General features: G+C 34.0%; 1 protein-coding gene and 1 long non-coding RNA gene across 2 annotated transcripts in view; both read left to right on the top strand.

Moving 5' to 3' along the window:
* Window positions 1-17,927, top strand: part of LOC144356787 (NXPE family member 4-like) — a 77,373-nt gene extending 59,446 nt beyond the window's left edge. Inside the window, exons 2-6 of the mRNA XM_085506237.1 lie at window positions 8,573-8,681; window positions 13,065-13,486; window positions 14,901-15,449; window positions 16,245-16,297; window positions 16,658-17,927. Coding sequence (XP_085362363.1) covers window positions 8,604-8,681; window positions 13,065-13,486; window positions 14,901-15,449; window positions 16,245-16,297; window positions 16,658-17,388 — 1,833 coding nt within the window. The 5' untranslated portion in view covers window positions 8,573-8,603 and the 3' untranslated portion in view covers window positions 17,389-17,927. The remainder of the gene's footprint in view (window positions 1-8,572; window positions 8,682-13,064; window positions 13,487-14,900; window positions 15,450-16,244; window positions 16,298-16,657) is intronic.
* A 2,456-nt stretch (window positions 17,928-20,383) lies between these two features.
* Window positions 20,384-22,440, top strand: LOC146735747 (uncharacterized). The gene is made up of 3 exons (XR_014931195.1): window positions 20,384-20,459; window positions 21,070-21,176; window positions 22,244-22,440. It is a non-coding gene; the product is annotated as an uncharacterized LOC146735747 (long non-coding RNA).
* Window positions 22,441-23,492: the final 1,052 nt, after the last annotated feature.

The following is a 23,492-nucleotide window of genomic DNA, read 5'->3' as shown; positions in this document are numbered from 1 at the left end:
AGGTGTAATGATGTAGATTGTAGTAATGCTATAGGTGTAATTATGTAGATTGTGGTATTGCTATAGGTGTAATTATGTAGATTGTAGTATTGCTATAGGTGTAATTATGTAGATTGTGGTATTGCTATAGGTGTAATGTTGTAGATTGTAGTATTGCTATAGGTGTAATTATGCAGATTGTGGTATTGCTGTAGGTGTAATTATGTAGATTGTGGTATTGCTATAGGTGCAATTATGTAGATTGTAGTATTGCTATAGGTGTAATGGTGTAGATTGTGGTATTGCTATAGATGTAATTATGTAGATTGTGGTATTGCTATAGGTGTAATGATGTAGATTGTAGTATTGCTATAGGTGTAATTATGTAGATTGTGGCATTGCTATAGGTGTAATGTTGTAGATTGTAGTATTGCTATATGTGTAATTATGCAGATTGTGGGATTGCTATAGGTGTAATGATGTAGATTGTAGTATTGCTATAGGTGTAATTATGTAGATTGTAATATTGCTATAGGTGTAATTATGTAGATTGTAGTATTGCTATAGGCGTAATTACGTAGATTGTGGTATTGCTATAGGTGTAATTATGTAGATTGTAGTATTGCTATAGGTGTAATTATTTAGATTGTGGTATTCCTATAGATGTAATGATGTAGATTGTGGTATTGTTATAGGTGTAACGATGCAGATTGTAGTATTGCTATAGGTGCAATTATGCAGATTGTGGTATTACTATAGGTGTAATGAAGTAGATTGCAGTATTGCTATAGGTGTAATTATGTAGATTGTAGTATTGATATAGGTGTAATTATGCAGATTGTGGTATTGCTATAGGTGTAATGATGTAGATTGTAGTATTGCTAAACGTGTAATTATGTAGATTGTGGTATTGCTATAGGTGTAATGATGTAGATTGTAGTATTGCTATAGTTGTAATTATGCAGATTGTGGTATTGCTATAGGTGTAATTATGTAGATTGTAGTATTGCTATAGGTGTAATTGTGTAGATTGTGGTATTGTTATAGATGTAATGATGTAGATTGTGGTATCGCTATAGATGTAATTATGTAGATTGTGGTATTGCTATAGGTGTAATGATGTAGATTGTAGTATTGCTATAGGTGTAATTATGTAGATTGTGGCATTGCTATAGGTGTAATGTTGTAGATTGTAGTATTGCTATAGGTGTAATTATGCAGATTGTGGTATTGCTATAGATGTAATGATGTAGATTGTGGTATCGCTATATGTGTAATGATGTAGATTGTGGTATCACTGTAGGTGTAATGATGTAGATTGTGGTATCGCTATAGATGTAATGATGTAGATTGTGGTATTGGTATAGGTGTAACGATGTAGATTGCAGTATTGCTATTGGTGTAATGATGTAGATTGTAGTATCACTATAGGTGGAATGATGTACTTTGTGTGTGTTGCTATCGGTGTAGTGATGTAGATTGGGGTATCGCTATAGGTGTTATGCTGCAGATTGCGGTATCGCTGTATGTGTAATGATGTAGATTGTGGTATCACTGTAGGTGTAATGATGTAGATTGTGGTATTGCTAAAGGTGTAATTATGTACATTGTGGTATTGCTATAGGTGTAATGATGTATATTGTAGTATTGCTATAGTTGTGATTATGCAGATTGTGGTATTGCTATAGGTGTAATGATGTAGATTGTAGTATTGCTATAGGTGTAATTATGTAGATTGTGGCATTGCTATAGGTGTAATGTTGTAGATTGTAGTATTGCTATAGGTGTAATTATGTAGATTGTGGTATTGCTATAGGTGTAATTATGTAGATTGTGGTATCGCTATAGGTGTAGTGATGTAGATTGTGGTATCACTATAGGTGTTATGATCTCTATTGCAGTATCGCTGTATGTGTAATGATGTAGATTGTGGTATCACTGTAGGTGTAATGATGTAGATTGTGGTATTGCTATTGGTGTAACGATCTAGATTGTGGTATCGCTATAGGAGTAATGATGTAGATTGTGGTATTGCTATAGGTGTAATTATGTAGATTGTAGTATTGCTATAGGTGTAATTATTTAGATTGTGGTATCACTATAGGTGGAATGATGTACTTTGTGTGTGTTGCTATCGGTGTAGTGATGTAGATTGGGGTATCGCTATAGGTGTTATGCTGCAGATTGCGGTATCGCTGTATGTGTAATTATGTAGATTGTAGTATTGCTATAGGCGTAATTACGTAGATTGTGGTATTGCTATAGGTGTAATTATGTAGATTGTAGTATTGCTATAGGTGTAATTATTTAGATTGTGGTATTCCTATAGATGTAATGATGTAGATTGTGGTATTGTTATAGGTGTAACGATGCAGATTGTAGTATTGCTATAGGTGCAATTATGCAGATTGTGGTATTACTATAGGTGTAATGAAGTAGATTGCAGTATTGCTATAGGTGTAATTATGTAGATTGTAGTATTGATATAGGTGTAATTATGCAGATTGTGGTATTGCTATAGGTGTAATGATGTAGATTGTAGTATTGCTAAACGTGTAATTATGTAGATTGTGGTATTGCTATAGGTGTAATGATGTAGATTGTAGTATTGCTATAGTTGTAATTATGCAGATTGTGGTATTGCTATAGGTGTAATTATGTAGATTGTAGTATTGCTATAGGTGTAATTGTGTAGATTGTGGTATTGTTATAGATGTAATGATGTAGATTGTGGTATCGCTATAGATGTAATTATGTAGATTGTGGTATTGCTATAGGTGTAATGATGTAGATTGTAGTATTGCTATAGGTGTAATTATGTAGATTGTGGCATTGCTATAGGTGTAATGTTGTAGATTGTAGTATTGCTATAGGTGTAATTATGCAGATTGTGGTATTGCTATAGATGTAATGATGTAGATTGTGGTATCGCTATATGTGTAATGATGTAGATTGTGGTATCACTGTAGGTGTAATGATGTAGATTGTGGTATCGCTATAGATGTAATGATGTAGATTGTGGTATTGGTATAGGTGTAACGATGTAGATTGCAGTATTGCTATTGGTGTAATGATGTAGATTGTAGTATCACTATAGGTGGAATGATGTACTTTGTGTGTGTTGCTATCGGTGTAGTGATGTAGATTGGGGTATCGCTATAGGTGTTATGCTGCAGATTGCGGTATCGCTGTATGTGTAATGATGTAGATTGTGGTATCACTGTAGGTGTAATGATGTAGATTGTGGTATTGCTAAAGGTGTAATTATGTACATTGTGGTATTGCTATAGGTGTAATGATGTATATTGTAGTATTGCTATAGTTGTGATTATGCAGATTGTGGTATTGCTATAGGTGTAATGATGTAGATTGTAGTATTGCTATAGGTGTAATTATGTAGATTGTGGCATTGCTATAGGTGTAATGTTGTAGATTGTAGTATTGCTATAGGTGTAATTATGTAGATTGTGGTATTGCTATAGGTGTAATTATGTAGATTGTGGTATCGCTATAGGTGTAGTGATGTAGATTGTGGTATCACTATAGGTGTTATGATCTCTATTGCAGTATCGCTGTATGTGTAATGATGTAGATTGTGGTATCACTGTAGGTGTAATGATGTAGATTGTGGTATTGCTATTGGTGTAACGATCTAGATTGTGGTATCGCTATAGGAGTAATGATGTAGATTGTGGTACCGCTATAGGTGTAATTTTGGAGAATGTAGTATTGTTATAGGTGTAATTATGTAGATTGTGGTATTGTTATAGGTGTAATGATGTAGATTGTATTATTGATATAGGTGTAATTATGTAGATTGTGGTATTGCTATTGGTGTAATTATGTAGATTGTAGTATTGCTATAGGTGTAATTATGTAGATTGTGGTATTGCTATAGATGTAATGATGTAGATTGTGGTATCGCAATAGATGTAATGATGTAGATTGTAGTATTGCTATAGGTGCAATTATGCAGATTGTGGTATTGCTATAGGTGTAATGATGTAGATTGTAGTATTGCTATAGGTGTAATCATGTAGATTGTGGCATTGCTATAGGTGTAATGTTGTAGATTGTAGTATTGCTATAGGTGTAATCATGTAGATTGTGGCATTGCTATATGTGTAATATTGTAGATTGTAGTATTGCTATAGGTGTAATTATGCAGATTGTGGTATTGCTATAAGTGTAATGAAGTAGATTGTAGTAATGCTATAGGTGTAATTATCTAGATTATAGTATTGCTATAGGTGTAATTATGTAGATTGTGGTATTGCTATAGGTGTAATAATGTAGATTGTAGTATTGCTATAGGTGTAATTATGCAGATTGTGGTATTGCTATAGGTGTAATGATGTAGATTGTAGTATTGCTATAGGTGTAATTATGCAGATTGTGGTATTGCTATAGGTGTAATGATGTAGATTGTAGTATTGCTAAAAGTGTAATTATGTAGATTGTGGTATTGCTATAGGTGTAATGATGTAGATTGTAGTATTGCTATAGGTGTAATTATGTAGATTGTGGTATTGCTATAGATGTAATGATGTAGATTGTGGTATCGCTATAGATGTAATTATGTAGATTGTGGTATTGCTATAGGTGTAATGATGTAGATTGTAGTATTGCTATAGGTGTAATTATGTAGATTGTGGTATTGCTATAGGTGTAATTATGTAGATTGTAGTATTGCTATAGGTGTAATTATGTAGATTGTGGTATTGCTATAGGTGTAATGTTGTAGATTGTAGTATTGCTATAGGTGTAATTATGCAGATTGTGGTATTGCTGTAGGTGTAATTATGTAGATTGTGGTATTGCTATAGGTGTAATTATGTAGATTGTAGTATTGCTATAGGTGTAATGGTGTAGATTGTGGTATTGCTATAGATGTAATTATGTAGATTGTGGTATTGCTATAGGTGTAATGATGTAGATTGTAGTATTGCTATAGGTGTAATTATGTAGATTGTGGCATTGCTATAGGTGTAATGTTGTAGATTGTAGTATTGCTATATGTGTAATTATGCAGATTGTTTGATTGCTATAGGTGTAATGATGTAGATTGTAGTATTGCTATAGGTGTAATTATGTAGATTGTAATATTGCTATAGGTGTAATTATGTAGATTGTAGTATTGCTATAGGCGTAATTACGTAGATTGTGGTATTGCTATAGGTGTAATTATGTAGATTGTAGTATTGCTATAGGTGTAATTATTTAGATTGTGGTATTCCTATAGATGTAATGATGTAGATTGTGGTATTGTTATAGGTGTAACGATGCAGATTGTAGTATTGCTATAGGTGCAATTATGCAGATTGTGGTATTACTATAGGTGTAATGAAGTAGATTGCAGTATTGCTATAGGTGTAATTATGCAGATTGTGGTATTGCTATAGGTGTAATGATGTAGATTGTAGTATTGCTAAACGTGTAATTATGTAGATTGTGGTATTGCTATAGGTGTAATGATGTAGATTGTAGTATTGCTATAGTTGTAATTATGCAGATTGTGGTATTGCTATAGGTGTAATTATGTAGATTGTAGTATTGCTATAGGTGTAATTGTGTAGATTGTGGTATTGTTATAGATGTAATGATGTAGATTGTGGTATCGCTATAGATGTAATTATGTAGATTGTGGTATTGCTATAGGTGTAATGATGTAGATTGTAGTATTGCTATAGGTGTAATTATGTAGATTGTGGCATTGCTATAGGTGTAATGTTGTAGATTGTAGTATTGCTATAGGTGTAATTATGCAGATTGTGGTATTGCTATAGATGTAATGATGTAGATTGTGGTATCGCTATATGTGTAATGATGTAGATTGTGGTATCACTGTAGGTGTAATGATGTAGATTGTGGTATCGCTATAGATGTAATGATGTAGATTGTGGTATTGGTATAGGTGTAACGATGTAGATTGCAGTATTGCTATTGGTGTAATGATGTAGATTGTAGTATCACTATAGGTGGAATGATGTACTTTGTGTGTGTTGCTATCGGTGTAGTGATGTAGATTGGGGTATCGCTATAGGTGTTATGCTGCAGATTGCGGTATCGCTGTATGTGTAATGATGTAGATTGTGGTATCACTGTAGGTGTAATGATGTAGATTGTGGTATTGCTAAAGGTGTAATTATGTACATTGTGGTATTGCTATAGGTGTAATGATGTATATTGTAGTATTGCTATAGTTGTGATTATGCAGATTGTGGTATTGCTATAGGTGTAATGATGTAGATTGTAGTATTGCTATAGGTGTAATTATGTAGATTGTGGCATTGCTATAGGTGTAATGTTGTAGATTGTAGTATTGCTATAGGTGTAATTATGTAGATTGTGGTATTGCTATAGGTGTAATTATGTAGATTGTGGTATTGCTATAGGTGTAATTATGTAGATTGTAGTATTGCTATAGGTGTAATTATGTAGATTGTGGTATTGCTATAGATGTAATGATGTAGATTGTGGTATCGCAATAGATGTAATGATGTAGATTGTGGTATTGTTATAGGTGTAACGATGTAGATTGTAGTATTGCTATAGGTGTAATTATGTAGATTGTGGTATTGCTATAGGTGTAATGATGTAGATTGCAGTATTGCTATAGGTGTAATTATTCAGATTGTGGTATTGCTATAGGTGTGATGATGTAGATTGTAGTATTGCTATAGGTGTAATTATGCAGATTGTGGTATTGCTATAGGTGTAATGATGTAGATTGTAGTATTGCTATAGGTGTAATTATGTAGATTGTGGTATTGCTATAGGTGTAATTATGTAGATTGTGGTATTGCTATAGGTGTAATTATGTAGATTGTAGTATTGCTATAGGTGTAATTATGTAGATTGTGGTATTGCTATAGATGTAATGATGTAGATTGTGGTATCGCAATAGATGTAATGATGTAGATTGTGGTATTGTTATAGGTGGAACGATGTCGATTGTAGTATTGCTATAGGTGTAATTATGTAGATTGTGGTATTGCTATAGGTGTAATGATGTAGATTGTAGTATTGCTATATGTGTAATTATTCAGATTGTGGTATTGCTATAGGTGTGATGATGTAGATTGTAGTATTGCTATAGGTGTAATTATGCAGATTGTGGTATTGCTATAGGTGTAATGATGTAGATTGTAGTATTGATATTGGTGTAATTATGTAGATTGTAGTATTGATATAGGTGGAATTATGTAGATTGTGGTATTGCTATAGGTGTAATGATATAGATTGTGGTATCGCTATAGGTGTAATGATGTAGATTGTGGTATCGCTATAGGTGTAATTTTGGAGATTGTAGTATTGATATAGGTGTAATTATGTAGATTGTGGTGTTGCTATAGGTGTAATGATGTAGATTGTAGTATTGCTATAGGTGTAATTATTCAGATTGTGGTATTGCTTTTGGTGTAATTATGTAGATTGCAGTATTGCTATAGGTGTAATTATGTAGATTGTGGTATCGCTATAGGTGTAGTGATGTAGATTGTGGTATCACTATAGGTGTAATGATGTAGATTGCGGTATCGCTGTATGTGTAATGATGTAGATTGTGGTATCACTGTAGGTGTAATGATGTAGATTGTGGTATTGCTATAGGTGTAATGATGTAGATTGTGGTATCGCTATAGGTGTAATGATGTAGATTGTGGTATTGCTATAGGTGTAATTATGTAGATTGTAGTATTGCTATAGGTGTACTTATGTAGATTGTGGTATTGATATAGATGTAAAGATGAAGATTGTGGTATCGCTATAGATGTAATGATGTAGATTGTGGTATTGTTATAGATGTAATGATGTAGATTGTGGTATCGCTATATGTGTAATGATGTAGATTGTGATATTGCTATAGGTGTAAGGATGTAGATTGCGGCATCGCTGTATGTGTAATGATGTAGATTGTGGTATCGCTATAGATGTAATGATGTAGATTGTGGTATTGCTATAGGTGTAATGATGTAGATTGTGATATTGCTATAGGTGTAAGGATGTAGATTGCGGCATCGCTGTATGTGTAATGAAGTAGATTGTGGTATTACTGTAGGTGTAATGATGTAGATTGTGATATCGCTATAGGTGTAATGATGTAGATTGTGGTATCGCTATAGGTGTAATGATGTAGATTGTGATATCGCTGTAGGTGTAATGATGTAGATTGTGGTATCGCTATAGGTGTAATGATGTAGATTGTGGTATCGATATAGGTGTAATGATGTAGATTGTGGTATTGCTATAGGTGTAACGATGTAGATTGTGGTATTGCTATTGGTGTAATGATGTAGATTGTAGTATCGCTATAGGTGGAATGATGTACATTGTGGTATTGCTATAGGTGTAATGATGTAGATTGTGGTATTGCTATAGGTGTAACGATGTAGATTGCGGTATCGCTATAGGTGGAATGATGTAGATTGCGGTATCGATATAGGTGTAATTATGTAGATTGTGATATCGATGTAGGTGTAAGGATGTATATTTGTGGTATTGCTTTAAGAATATATATAGCAACTAACAACAACATGAATATCTTATTTTATTCTATCTGGATATTCAGTGTATCAATATGTTTATTTCACAGATACGTCGTATGAACTCCCTAACACGGTAAAATGAAGTATTATAGAACAGCCACAGCAATTTGTGTATTCATCTTAGGCGTTGGGTTGGGTGTGCAACTGTACAGCTTAGTAAGTATTTGTCATGATTGTCATAGAATAAAAGGATCGTGTAATATAATATAATAAAATATACACCTCATACGCAAAATAACAATAGACTTTGAGGTTGTTGTTTTTTTAATAAGAACCTCCAACTCAGGCGATATTTGAAAGGAATGGGTGATATTATTCGACCAGTTATACTCTCGGCATGATTTCCGATATCATGCCTCGAAATGACACTCCGCTGGTACGGTCGTGATATCATCACTTGGCGAAGCCGAGGGATGTTATCACGACCTATCTCCTGATAAATTACACAAACAGGTTAAACGCTTGTTGCATATTTATTGTTTTCAATCAAATATTATGTTGACACATAATACTGCTATAATTGATCAGATATTTCCGGTAATAGTAAACACGCAATTGTTGTAAACTCCAGTGTCTCGGGTGTTTAGTTTATGGATTCCAACATCCGCAGGAGATGACTGTGTCGGGAAATTCATCAAGGTCGACGTTTACTTGCTTGGAGGTTGTAGCAGCTGCGGTACCATTCAAAATATCACTTTTTGTTTTCTCCTGGTTCAGTGTTATTGATAAAATAATTTAAATTTTTAAAGTTTTTCATGTGACCATGCATTTATTTAAACTTTCTTTAGTGAAGTTAGTTTACAGTGATAGCAATATATTAATACTGTTCAAGTCTAGTTACCTTCTACTGAGCGGTGTCCCGTTCGTTCCATTATGAGTTGCTCATCAACAATATGCTCATAAAGACTGGTCGCAGCTGTAGCACGTAAACTATGGTTTGTAAAGTTTCCAACGATTCCAGCAGATCGGAATAAATCTCGCAATTGTGATCCATCGGCTGCTTAGTAAACCATATCTTGTCGGATTTTTCGTATTTACGCCGGAGTTGCATGTAGAATGCTTTTTGTTTTCCCTCGGGTGGGCAGAGTGATGGTACTTCTTGTACATTCTAATATGGCATTGTTGGGGGTTTTCAGCATTTGCATAATGCACTACCTCCTTTCGTCTTACTCTGCCATGCTTAAGGCCACCCTAGTTGCTTTTCGAGAAGTCTTCCACATACATCAAATAAGGCGTTTCACCTGGTGACTCGTGTAAAGTGATTTGGGGTGGGTCAAAACGTAGAGCTCGATATTGTATTCCGCTTCTGAGAGTATAGCAAAGTTTTTGCCATTTAGAAATACCATAGTGCGAACAAGAATCCGGGGAGAATAGTTTCCTAGCAGCTTCATTTTCCACAGTAACTCGGTTTGGTCTTTTGTAATTACTACAGCTTGTTTTGTTTTTGATCCCAACCCCAAACTGGACAATCTTTTCATTTCTGAATCGAGCACTTGACGAAAACCATGGAATTCTTTATCACTTAGAACTTTTAGAGGCGTTTGCAGCTCAGAACAACGGTAGCTTTGCAAACCCATGATCAAAGATAACAATGTTTTTGGCCTGTACAGCAGAATCCGACACTTGGTCGCAAATCCAAATCCACTCTGGATTTACTGCAATATGATAAAACTGGGGAAAGTTGGCCATGTGTGATTTTGCATTTATACGCACATTCAGCCGATATTACGTAGCCAATCAAACAATTTCAATATTGTGAATACCAAATGTCCGTGACATGATTGGTTGAATACAATTAAGATGCATCCAGGTGCGGATGATGAATTCCACAAAATCTGCGTATCAATTTTTTGACTTCAATGATATTTTTTGTTGTTCAAATTACCAGCTATGAAAATATATTAACGCGGAACTTAGTGTTGTAATGATTAACTAGCATTGCGTTTGGCCTAGCTGTAGTATATTGTATATTTAAGCAATAACCCCCGCCTAAGGCGGGTATACCACGAAATATCGAGTGATATGCCCGACTTCCACGGGGGGGGGGGTATTGCTATTATGTTATACCAGTTTATTGACAATTCGATAAAACTAGTATTTATAAAAGCAGAAAGTAGTTGTACACTAAACGCACACTTCTTTAGTCCGGCTAAAAACAAAACGTATTCACTGTATACTGTAGTGTATTGACTAAACGTATCTTTACCTCTGGGTCACATCTCATTTGCATATTGTAAGACGATGTGAGTTGATAAATAAAGATGGCTGCACAATTTAGTTGAATCTTTTGTTTGTGACAAATTCGACGTATCCAGCATTTAAACATCGGCCAGGATCGTTCAATTGGCGACGAGGATGGGATCGAGTTTAATTTTAGATGGCCTCGAATATTGATATTGGTAGCATTCCACCGTTTGACTGCAAAGTGACCCAAGCATTCCACCGTTTGACTGCAAAGTGACCCACTAGCGTATCGACTAGGCGGAAAGAAAGCATTCGAGTCTATCGTCGGAAAGGGTGTCAAAGATAACAACAAAACGTAAGCCTTGTTGTTACACTGTGTTGACATGGACGTACAGGACTTATTTGAGACACTTGTTGATCCCGGACCTGGAAACTTGCCTGAGGGACAACAAGACGATGCAGGTAATTACGAGAAAGCGTTACGAACATTGAACGCGTATTTCATACCTCAGCTAAATGCAATATATGAGAGACATGTGTTTCGTCAAATGAAACAAGAGGAGGGTAAAACTATAGATTGGTTCATTTCAAGACTGCAACGTCAAGCACAAAATTGTGAGTTCACAGATACTGATGAACGAATCAGAGATCAAGTGATAGATAAGTGCAAGTTGTGATTGTTGCGCCGTAAGCTCCTAGAAAAATGAAAAGCCCTAACCCTAAAAGTGAATTGGGCCTGCTGTTCAAAAGGCGCAGTTATTTCCGTTAACTGTTCTTGATTTTCAAGAAGTAGTGTTGTTTTTATTGATTTTGTAAACACATATAGCTTATTACTACATTAATATAGTTATTACTAGTATTTTTTAAATAAACAAATAATTATGATTGGAGTGTATGAACCCTGCCATTAGCAAATGTGCAAATGTATTATTATTCTCATAATACAAGATTCGCTTGTATCACTGTCATAACCTTGCCTTTTACTGATTGCTTAATTTATGATAGTTTTTTTAGTGGTTCAATCAACAATAAATAATATACAGAATATTTATTACCACTTACCTCAGAGAAACAAAACATCTGACAGTGAGGTATGCAACACAAGTGATTTAATACTTACCATAATTACCAACAAAATAGTCAAAGTATTTACAAAAGTTTAATATTCTCTAAATGTCTTCTACAATTCATAATCATATATATTTACTAGCTTCTCAGTATTCCAATTGTACCTCTGAAGTTTAGTATTATGCCACCAACTGTTTATTTCGCTTTCAACCTTTTAGTGATTTACTTGATGTACTTTCAACGATATGAATAAGATGACCAGTGTACATCACTAATGTATTGGCTAGGTTTACATGTAATATATAGTAACTGGTTTACGAGTATTCGATCTAAGTTAATAATTTTCTTGTAATTCATCGGCCAATAGTTATGAGGTGCATGGGTTTTAATGTCAAATCACGTCAAAATCGTAGCACATCGAACCAATAAAACGATATGTTTTCATGTTTTTGCATTATTGATTTGCTTTCTCGTAGTGTGATTTGTATTAGGTGTGCAACGTATGGTGTATTAACCTGCAATTATGTTAAACCAAATTGTACGTTTCACCACGATTTTTTGTAATTTTCTGCATCTGTGGCTATGTGATCTTGACTTATTTATTGTATAGCAATGTGTAACGTTTTTTCTGCTCTGGGAAGGGAAGAATCATTTTGTGAGATTAACCTTTTATGCTATATTTATTTGCCGAATGAATATTAGTTTCAGACAATTGCATTCCAACAATACTGTGATAATTGTTGGCTAACCATTCACACCCGGACTTAGGCGCTGGTTGAAATATAAATATTTGTCTAGAGACACAGCGCTAAAATGTATCTTCAGTGATGGTTGTGATGAGGTTTTGCCAATACGATTATATTTGACATTCAAATACTAAACCAGATACTCCATCTTGTCAATAGGGTTATGTCTAATGTAAATGAATTTATGGGTTCTTACATTCTTGCTACTGTCTTTCTATTTCGCTTATGTATATACTTGTTTGCCTCTTCTCCATTCCAGTACAGTCATGTCATAAACACTCTAGTAATAGGGCATGTACAATCTGGAAGATTAGCAAATTATATGAATATTAAAAGATTCAATCGTTTTTGATAAGTTTACAACATAATATGTGCCAGATTGGTAATACATTTTCACTTCATTACACAACCTAATTACCCCACTGTTCGTTGCTATGCTAGATGGTATAATATTCAGTATGAAGGCAACATTAGTTTGCATTTTGTATTTATATTAGAATTTGTCATCTTTATAATTAAACTTTGATTTACATTAACAAAGGAACTGGAAAGAAATAGAAGACCTACACGTCCTGCACCATACATTATTCAACCAAAACCAGATACCGTCAAATCATACCATCCTTCTAAGAACAATAAGAATGAGTCGCAACATTCACAATATGATACAACGAATCAAGATACAATGAGACAGTTCTCTTCATCCGCACTAAGCTTAGAAAAACAGCATGAGGAGTCACAAACTACACACTCCAAATCACAAATGAGCAAGCGCACCATAACAGATACGATTTCTTATGACTCGTACAATCGTTATGGATTGGATTGGATGGGTAAAGTCGTCGAATTGGAATGGGCTGAAAGCCACTCTACACACAGTACTGGCACGCGTCAAAAAAGAACTCTTGTTAATTTTGATGTTGGTGTAGGTTCTCTTGGATTAACATCTGCTGATAACACAAAGTGAGTACAAAGTTACAACTTGACATAAAATTAATATTGTATTCTAAGACCCAATTTGCCACTTTTCAATATGCTGGTCATCATATAGGTTTCTAATTTGATTTGATTTTACTTGCTAATACTAGTTATCGTGCTATAGATAATGTAATTGCAAGAACAACATTTCATGTGTAGTGTCATAGGCTAGTCTGTCGAAATATGCTAGATGGGTTGTCGATTTTGGCATGCGCGTCTCCCATCTATGCAAATGTTCTGGAGTAAATGGAGTGCATTTAAGCCCTGGAATATGAATACGATATATAGAACGCACGCTACACGACGGGTAAAAAAACGCTGGGTTCTATGACACTATTGAGTTTACAAGTTCAATTGATGTGCAATGTTCTGAAATGGCGAGTGTTCGATTCCATCTTCATATCAGTATATATAATAACCATGAAAATCATCAAAGGTTGCCTTATAAACAGTCATTTAATTCATACTGAGGTGAGCGGAGTATGGGGTGCTTATTTTTGGCCACCTATCTTGCCTTTTACAGTGACCATTTCCATGTATACAAATGCTCCATCCAATGTCAGACTTGACAATCCTATCTAAATTGTGGCACTTTAAATATTGTTGTGACACGTTTCAAATAAGATCGACTAAATTTCAACAAAAAAACAGGAAAACCTGTCTATCTGCTTGTATTTGAAAAATCAAAGATATTGCAAAAAACACAGGCATATAAACATGTCTAGGATCTTTATTTGCTCCACGTAACCCATAGTAGACATGATAAATCAACACTATAGTCCGCTATTTTAATACCATTTCATTATTATTGGATACAACCATTATCTTATGAAGAGACCACAAGCCATACATTGAGCGAGTTACATTCCTAATTTTAAAAATGCCTTGATCAATACAGGATAACATTATTTTGATTTTTCTCGAAAACCAACAAATGCATTTGCCAGGGATAAATAAAAACAGCAAATAAACTGTAAAATTATTGGTCCATGCTTATTCGAAGCCGGACAGAACAGGCAACGTAGATCACGCCCTGTTAGATTCGAACTTCCATTTAATCAGAAAATTCTAAACAAAGATGATTTCCAACAAATGCTATAAGTTGTCATTATTGAAAATATTGACAGCTGTCTAGTGAATAACGATTTCTGTTCACTTTTGTATGATCACAATTTACAATAATAACATTATTTCAGGCATTTCGGTTACATATATAAATTTATTGGTTTATTAAATAATTTTGGAATTGATTTTAGGCAACTTTGTCTATTATATTATGTATGTATAGACAGACAGACAGACAGACAGACAGACAGACAGACAGACAGACAGACAGACAGACAGACAGACATGTGTAGGTAATGCACAATTGCTCTCAATAGATCTGTTTCATCAACAGATTTAAACTGTATGGCAAAGAGACGACACTCAAGAAAGGAAGCATTGTACACGTTGTCATGGAAACATATGACATTCATGGCAATGCAAAACGTCGAGGGGGTGATTTCTTTTCGGCTGTCATGTCCAATGACGAACTACAGAAGTATACATCCGGTAGAGTGATGGATTATGGGAATGGCACATATTCAGTATTTTTTTATGCGGCATGGACGGGGGATGCTTATATATACGTATCGCTCGTACTATTCCGAGAAGAAATTGACTTTGTCGTAAATGTTATCAAAGAAAGCAAAGTTTTGCATTTTCGTGCTCAATTCGTTGATGGAGAAACACGTGAATATGTTAATTGTCAACTAGAGAACAACGGATTATGGAAAGATAAATGTACATATACAAATCACAATTCCCTGGGGATAACAACAACAATTGCTTGCAACAAGCCAAACAAATTAGGATGTGACAAAATGTATGATCTTATTACTATTGTAAGTGAGTTGAATGAACTTATACTGGAAGAAATAGAAGGAGTTCAGTATCTTTTTGATGGGTAAGACCTTGTCTTAATGATTATTTCCCAATGGATGAGTGATATGATACATAGATTTATGTTTATTTTGTTTATAATATACGATTAATAAGATGTGAGATATGCTAGGTTTTGACATTGGTCGTAATATAGCTCACTTTTCTTTGCAAGTTTTTAGAATATGGAATATGTATTCTTTTGTTACCAGTTCTTCAGAATAAACAATGGGTACAATATAGATCAATGTTTTTATACTAAGTGTTCTTAATAATATAGTGATTAAAATAAGTACTGTGTGTTTCGAATATCCGATTTTATCTACATTCATTTTGGGATTACATTAGTATTACTCATTTTCTTTATTATGTTTAGTTGTATATGATTAGAATTGTCTATGGGATGCGACAAATGTCATAACTGTTGACAAATACCGTGATCTCATAGATAAAGCTTTCGTTATGATATACGGTTTTATTGTGTTACCAAGTCCATGTTAGTTGTGTAGATGTGTAGGATATATATTTATAAGTACTTTGTTATAAAATTGTCATAATAGACAAGCAGTTATTTATAACATACGGATTACTTTCATGCATGATTATTTTATTTCTGTAGTCTTAACATCACATATTAGTATAGTGCACTACAATAACGAGCGTTCTCTGTTCACTTCTTTATTGGCAGTTTATTATTTTCCTTGTTGATATGTATTCACAAACAAATTGTATTCACATATACTACTCACAATACTAAACGCTATTCTTCGGTATTGAACGAAAATAAACGCTATAAAAAAATTATTCTGTTTACATCCAGGAAATATCATCAAACCATGATTACTGGAAGTCCAATGAAAGTAAAAATAACAGGTAAGAATCTATAAACAAATGTAAGGCAGAAGCACACAAAAATGACAACAAAAACATGTTTTAAATGACCAAAAGTATTTTTTGCCATAAAATTGAGTTAAAATGACTTTTGTACACCACAATAATTATCCAAACAATTTATGCGTCAAACTACAATTAATATGTCAGTAGTATGGGTGTTATGTTGATGGATACAGTTTTGCATTCATTCGGGTGTGTATGGTTTAATGAGTATGTGGCTCCCTCATTCATTTATCGATGGTAGATACGTGTACAAGTATGTCATACACGCAATTTGAACAGCATTTATGTGTTGTTTTTTTTAGAAATTATTATTGTTATGTGTACTTTTTTATTTAGATTGCAAGCTACCATCACCAACATTGCCTGTATGTGGTCCTGATTTACCAATTCCTATAACTGATGGATATTGGGAAAATAACGTTACATTCATTCCTATGGTTTGTCAAAGTAAGCAATGGTCACAGATAGAAGCAAACAAATGCTTGTCGAATAAACTTTTCAAAATATATGGAGATTCTACATCGGAGCAAGTTCAACGTAGATTGTTTGGCGCACTCAGAAGCTATTCCAATATAGAACACCAGTTTATCGCCCCGCGCCTTGGTGGCGGGGCAAGGTTAGTGAACAATATGGTTATGGAAAGTGACTACTTGGACAGTCTTCCACAAGAAGCATGTACCGCAAAACAGCTCATTGTAATTTTGAATTTCGCTTTTCATTTTCGAGTGTGGTCGAATAGATCTTTCTTGGAAAGAATTTTCCATGCAAGGGAGGCGGTAAAGAGATTAATGAGGCGATGTCATGACAATGTACTCATCTTCATTAAGATGGCACATCCACCTGGGTATGGAAAACAATCAGTCCGTAGCAGCAACTGGACTTACTATGCGCTGAACCGTATGATTCGAAGCGTCTTTGGCGGCATTGGTGTTCACTTCTGGGAACTTTGGGATTTGGTTGATTCTCACCCATCACCCAATGTGGTTCATGTGTCCAAATACCTCCTCGATCAGCAAGTACAGTTGTTATTTTCGTACATTTGTCCTAAATTTGGAGCAAAAAACTAGATGTTGCACATATCCTATATCTCCGTGCAGTATATGGTTAAAGGTACCCTTCACTGTTTGAATCAATAAACTATGTAAATTATATTGAAATTGTTTAAACACAGGCAAACGATTGTAGAACGTACACTAATCAAAATTTACATACATTTGTTGATAATTGACCATTTCGTTTAAATGTATACAATATATATATATATATATGATCGCAAGTAACAATTATTGTCTTGAAATCGATTGCTGAGAATTTGATAAGTACATTCTTAATTAGGTCATGTTAATAGTCTAATTAGTTGGGAAACACTTTTTTTAATAGATGTTAATTTATGTGTATTTTGGTTTCGACATAGGTTAATGACGGGACTGAATCAATAGAATTATCAATTTATGTAAGTCTTTGTATAATGATGCATGAAAATACTATGATGTATGTGTGAATGTAAATGTACTTTTCTTCAAAAGGCTGTTCAAAATTTTCATTTATGTGGAAAATATTCAAATTGCTTGGCTTTTTCATAATAAAAATCCGAAATCTAGGCTAATTATTGCTTCATGAAAACATTGCTTATTACAAATAATACAATGCAGAAATATACCAAACAACCCAAACGTTTATAGAAGGCAAACTATAAAATTAAACATTTCTTTGTTCTGTATTATTGAAGTCCTACATGCTATTCAGTTATATACAGCCAACATTTCTTATCACAGTAACAGATGGGAGTAGCTGTAATGTTTTATGAAGATGTGATTGAAATATAATGATCAGTTAAAACGTGTAATTCTACAGTCTCCAACTTTGAGTCCAAGTAATGTATATTTCATGCCATGAAATATTCTGCAGAAAGAGAGTAATGTGTATTTACAGTCACCGGACATAATGGCACCTGTCAATAAAATTCGCTAGTGTATATTTTTAGATGTAAGTGAGCAGTAGCATATAAGCACTGCAATGTTCTGGTTTTGTATAGTTACAAAGTCAAGAAAAGATATTAATCGACCATAGTTCACAACCAAATTTCCATAAGAATGTATTGAGAATGAGATTGTTCCAGAATTGAAGTCACTTGTTGATTCTGACTCTACTATATGTTGATCTTTTTTTATGAAAACAATTAAGATGAAACAGGACCTTGTGTATGACAAGTAAACGTTGGAATTAATTAGATTCATAAATGTTGGTTGTAAAACAATGCAGATACTATGTTATGAAGCTTGCCCAGAACTAAGATTCTGGAGGTCATCGTCTCACCAGTGGTTGTAAATGGTTATGGCGGTTCACAGTAAAATGTGGGAAGCAATGTTTTTTCTCTACCGGTGATGGAACTATGTTGCTTAAACGAATATGTTACAAGGAACTGTTTGCCAAATTCCGATACCCATAAGAGGTCTAGAAGTTGGTGTGTATTCTAAAATGTTTAGTTCCTCTATTCGAGCATGCATAGTCTGCGAGTAGCGCTGCAAGCTGTGTGATTAAAATGTAATATGATAATGTACATTAGATGACACACGTGAAGGCAATAGTGTTTTAGTCATTGCAATATTTGCACTCATTTTAAGTTTACAAATATTCAACTTCTGTATTCTCTCGTGTGTTGCACACGCATGGGGTAGTCTTGTTACACTGTTCAGGGATGTCTCAATAACCGTCTCAAAGTACCGTTTTCTGAGCGTTTTCTGCCTTTGTTTTTACCGTAATGGTTGCCAGGCGGTGAACATGCCCGGATGTCCGCCCCGAGAAATACAACTAGTTTCTGATGAACTATAACAATTTAGTAGCCGTTATGGGGTCAATCATTGGCAACAGATAATATGGATTTGAGTATGATAATGCGTATCAGCAAGCATCACAACTGTTTAAACATACAAATACATTTATATAAATACATACAAATATATTTATATAGAGTCATATGATAGCTGGTTAACACGAATGTGAAAATTAGTATTTTCTTACTGAATTATTATTTTTAGTTCTCAAAGATCAGATATTATTTTATGAGATCAATATACCTCTTAATAATCAATTACGATTGTAAATGCTTTATATAAAAATTATACATTGTAATTGTACGTGCCCATTTGTTTTCATTGGCGGCCCATATATCAGTCCACTTATGAAAACTGGTTCACTACTTGTAAAGAAATTAGTCTTCTACTTGAACATTTGTATATACAAAAGTCAACACATTTTAATATATTTTAATATAGAATATTAATCCGTCATGTCATCTTCAAATCCATTTTACATAACTAATTACACCAATGTAACACATGTATTTTAATTAGAATAATGACCCGTGATGTTACTTTTAATTCATTAGGAAAAATACACGGTAGACTCGGCGTTGTTTACATGGAACTGCGAGCAAAATACGAGCTTCTAATCTCCTCGCTGTTACGACTGTTTTGATATCGCGAGACAAATGACTCGGTAGAAAAGGTATGGGCTATACAAGTAGCTATCATTGTGATACCTTGAGTAAATCTACGCATTGTCGACCGTTCTAGGACAATAGGATTGACGTAACTAACAATCAACTACATTCATTAAAACACTGCATTTTATAAGTGAAACAGTCTATGAATAGAAATGAATATTTCTAGTAATCAGGAGTACATGCACGCCGTTTGTATTGTATCAGTAACACACTATTTTATTAGGTGGCACGTTTTTACAAAAAAGATGAATGACCTGCTGTGTGACATGTCAAACGACAATATAGTGTAACATATTGTGTATGTGTAACATTTATCGTATCTACAATTCACACATAGATTATCCATACATTTAAACAAATCAAGTTTTAAATCATCTCTAATTACAATTTTTGAATTCAACCTAAAACGATAGATGTGTTATGCTACTTATTCACTCCCAAATTATGTTTACAATCGTTTATACACATTTTTACTGTAACTGAAATCTATATTAGGTGAAACTAAGTGAAGCGTAATTAATAGGTCACACATATGTATCCATCAAAATATCCCATCTGTTGATTGGGATTCATTTCGAAGCTAGTCTACAAACGAAATTATATTTAGTGCAGTCGTTATTAGATGCTTAGTAGGTAAGCTTAATTTTTATTTATATATTCCTACTTGTTACTGTAACTGAGGACTGTAACAGCACACAAACCAACAGTTTTACGTCCTCTCGGGCTCGACTGGACGTCATATTGCCAAATCTAAGCGCCGCGAGCTTTGCGTGTGGGCAATGTATAACTGTTTTCAGTGATATTATGAAGATTGCGTTATTGGAATGATGTAGATTGTGTGCTGTACATTAAATCACTCACAAGTTAAAAAACGACCACGTGTTTATGTCCAGGTCTCCATGGGACGCCATATATTGTAATTCATTCAATTCGGTCATCATGATATGGCTATTTTATCTTCAGAATCACAGATTTAAGTCTAACAATCTACATTTATTTAGTTATCTTGATGACTGTATTAATTAACTAATGTGTTGCACTAATATTATCGTACGTTAATCGACCGAATTGATGTGCAGGCTGTGCATATGGAAACAACTTAGATTCAACAACGCCATGTCCCGTATTCTATATATCTATATACCACATCTACTGCTGACTCGGCAACTAACAACAACATGGACATATCATAGTGTATTCCATCAGAATATTCAATGTAACGTTATGTTTACTTACTTAACAGATACGTCGTATAAACTCTCTAAAGGTAAAATGAAGTATTATAGAACAGCCACAGCAATTTGTGTATTCATCTTAGGCGTTGGGTTGGGTGTGCAACTGTACAGCTTAGTGAGTATTTGTCATGATTGTCATAGATTTAAAGGATTGTGTTTATTGTATTATATAATCCCATGTAAAATAATATTTTTTTAAACAAAAGCACACCGTCTGTATCGATTGCAAGACATCATTCAAGGGAGCTCAACAATTGAGGGCTGAGGTCTTATATGGTAATGTGTTTAAAATCACATATGTGATATTGTGCCTTGGAACGTTCAGGTGGTATTGTGTCATATCAGTGTATACTTTTGTGTAGAGATCCCAGTGTTTCAATGCATGGATAGTATTCGTAACCACACCTTATACAAAGTTCAACATGAGTTACGGTTGCAAGATGAACATACTAATGTAAAGATCAATATTGTTACAAAAATAAATACTGTTATAAAAATAAATACTATATATAAATATTCAATTTGTTTTATAATTAGCAATGTTAAGTGCGCACGTGAGTAGTAGAATAGACTACAGCAGTGATTATGATTAGTTTAGTGTTTACATCCATGCATAAATTTGATTTTAATTTAATTGTTTGTGCTCTCTTTTGATACTTTTCTATATAAATTCAATTTACACTTATCCACTTCATATCTAGGCCACTATGATCTACCACATATTTACTGACATGTATTTTCTGAGCAAGCCTTTTAAGTTTTATCCCGTAAGAAATTGTAACTTATTTGAAGTCAGCCTCATTGGCGGGGTTTGTATGGTTTCAACCGAATTGTATATTGTTCTTATAAATTAATTGAAGTTTTAATTTGAAATTAAATTTAATTTGTTTTGTTAGTGCAATTGATCGAATTGCAAGCTATATTTAAATGTATTAACACAGAATTTTGAAGTGATGTAATGAATAACTAGCATTGTATTTGGCCAATGGTACATTCTCATATATAGCAATAAATTTCCAATGGGTTACTTCTTTACTGAATTTGGTCTGCTGTTCGAAGGGCACTCAAGTTCTGTTTGATTTTTAAGAAACTGGGTGAGGAATAGCTTTGTTGGTATTGACATTGTGGCCACATGTAGCATGGTATTATTTGTATTAGCTGCAGGCATTTTGTTTATTCCAGCACGATTTAATCTCATCGAACAAGTGGTAATTATTTCCGAGACATTCACTACCAGACGTGCAGCTCTATGAAATATAATTAAATATATTGAAAATTTTATTAGATATTCAAATACTAAACCAGATTATCAATCCTGTCAATAAGATTATTTCTATTGTACGCTATATTATGGATATTATATTGTTTATGTTCTCTTACCACTTTGCTATTGTATTCTATATTTGTATTACATATCGACATTACAAAGAAGGATCTTAAACACGCTAGTGATAGGGCTTGTAAATTCTGGAAGATTAGCAAATTATAATGGTTTTGGATTGGTTTCTCAAGTGTATGTCAGTCCAACATTAAATTTTCATCTCATTACACGACCTAAATTGTCCGCTGCTTTCCGTTACTATACAATATGCTGTAATGTTCAGATGAAGACGATTTGTATTCAGATCCGATTGGCTAGAAGAACCTAATTTCTTTTGTCTAATTTGCCACGTTTATAGCTACGTTATGATTTACATTAACATAGGACCTTGAACGAATTAGAAGACCGTCACATCCTGCTGTATACATTAGCCAACCAAAACCAGACATCAGCATACCATACCATCCTTCTACGAACACAGAAAATGAGTCGCAACATTCGCATTCTCAAACCACGCATCAGGATATAATAGGACAAATATCGCCATCACCACCACGCTTAGAAAAACGGCATGATAAACCACAAAGTACACACTCCAATTCCCAAATAAACAATCGCGATACAACTAATACGATTTCATATGATTCATATAATCGTTATGGATTGAAATGGACGGGGTAAAGTCGCCGAATTGGAATGGGCTGAAAGCCACTCTATCCACACTACAGGCACGCGTTACAAAAGAGCTCTTGTTAATTTTGATGTTGGTAAAGGTTCTCTTGGATTAACATCTGCTGATAACACAAAGTAGGTAACACATTTCAATTGTTACACATGACATTTTTTGTGGTACTTTCAACCCACACCGGGACATAAGGCTGCAATCAGCTTCTATCATTCCTGTCTATCCTTGGCCACCATTTCTGCACTACTCCAGGCCAGGTTCGCTTGGGAAAGTTCTGTTGTAATGGTTCTTCTCCATGTGGTTTTTGGCCTCCCACTGTTTTGTTAACCCTGTGGTGTCCAGCGAAGTGATATTTTGGGGATTGAGTCTTAGTTATCAGTTTTAATTACAAATATAATTTATAATCATGGCCTGATAATAACAGA

Source organism: Saccoglossus kowalevskii, chromosome 12 (assembly GCF_978046115.1).
Source record: "Saccoglossus kowalevskii chromosome 12, keSacKowa6.1, whole genome shotgun sequence".
Lineage (NCBI taxonomy): Eukaryota > Metazoa > Hemichordata > Enteropneusta > Harrimaniidae > Saccoglossus > Saccoglossus kowalevskii.
The sequence above is the reverse complement of the archived record's forward strand: the minus strand, read 5'-3'. Positions and strand labels throughout refer to the sequence as shown.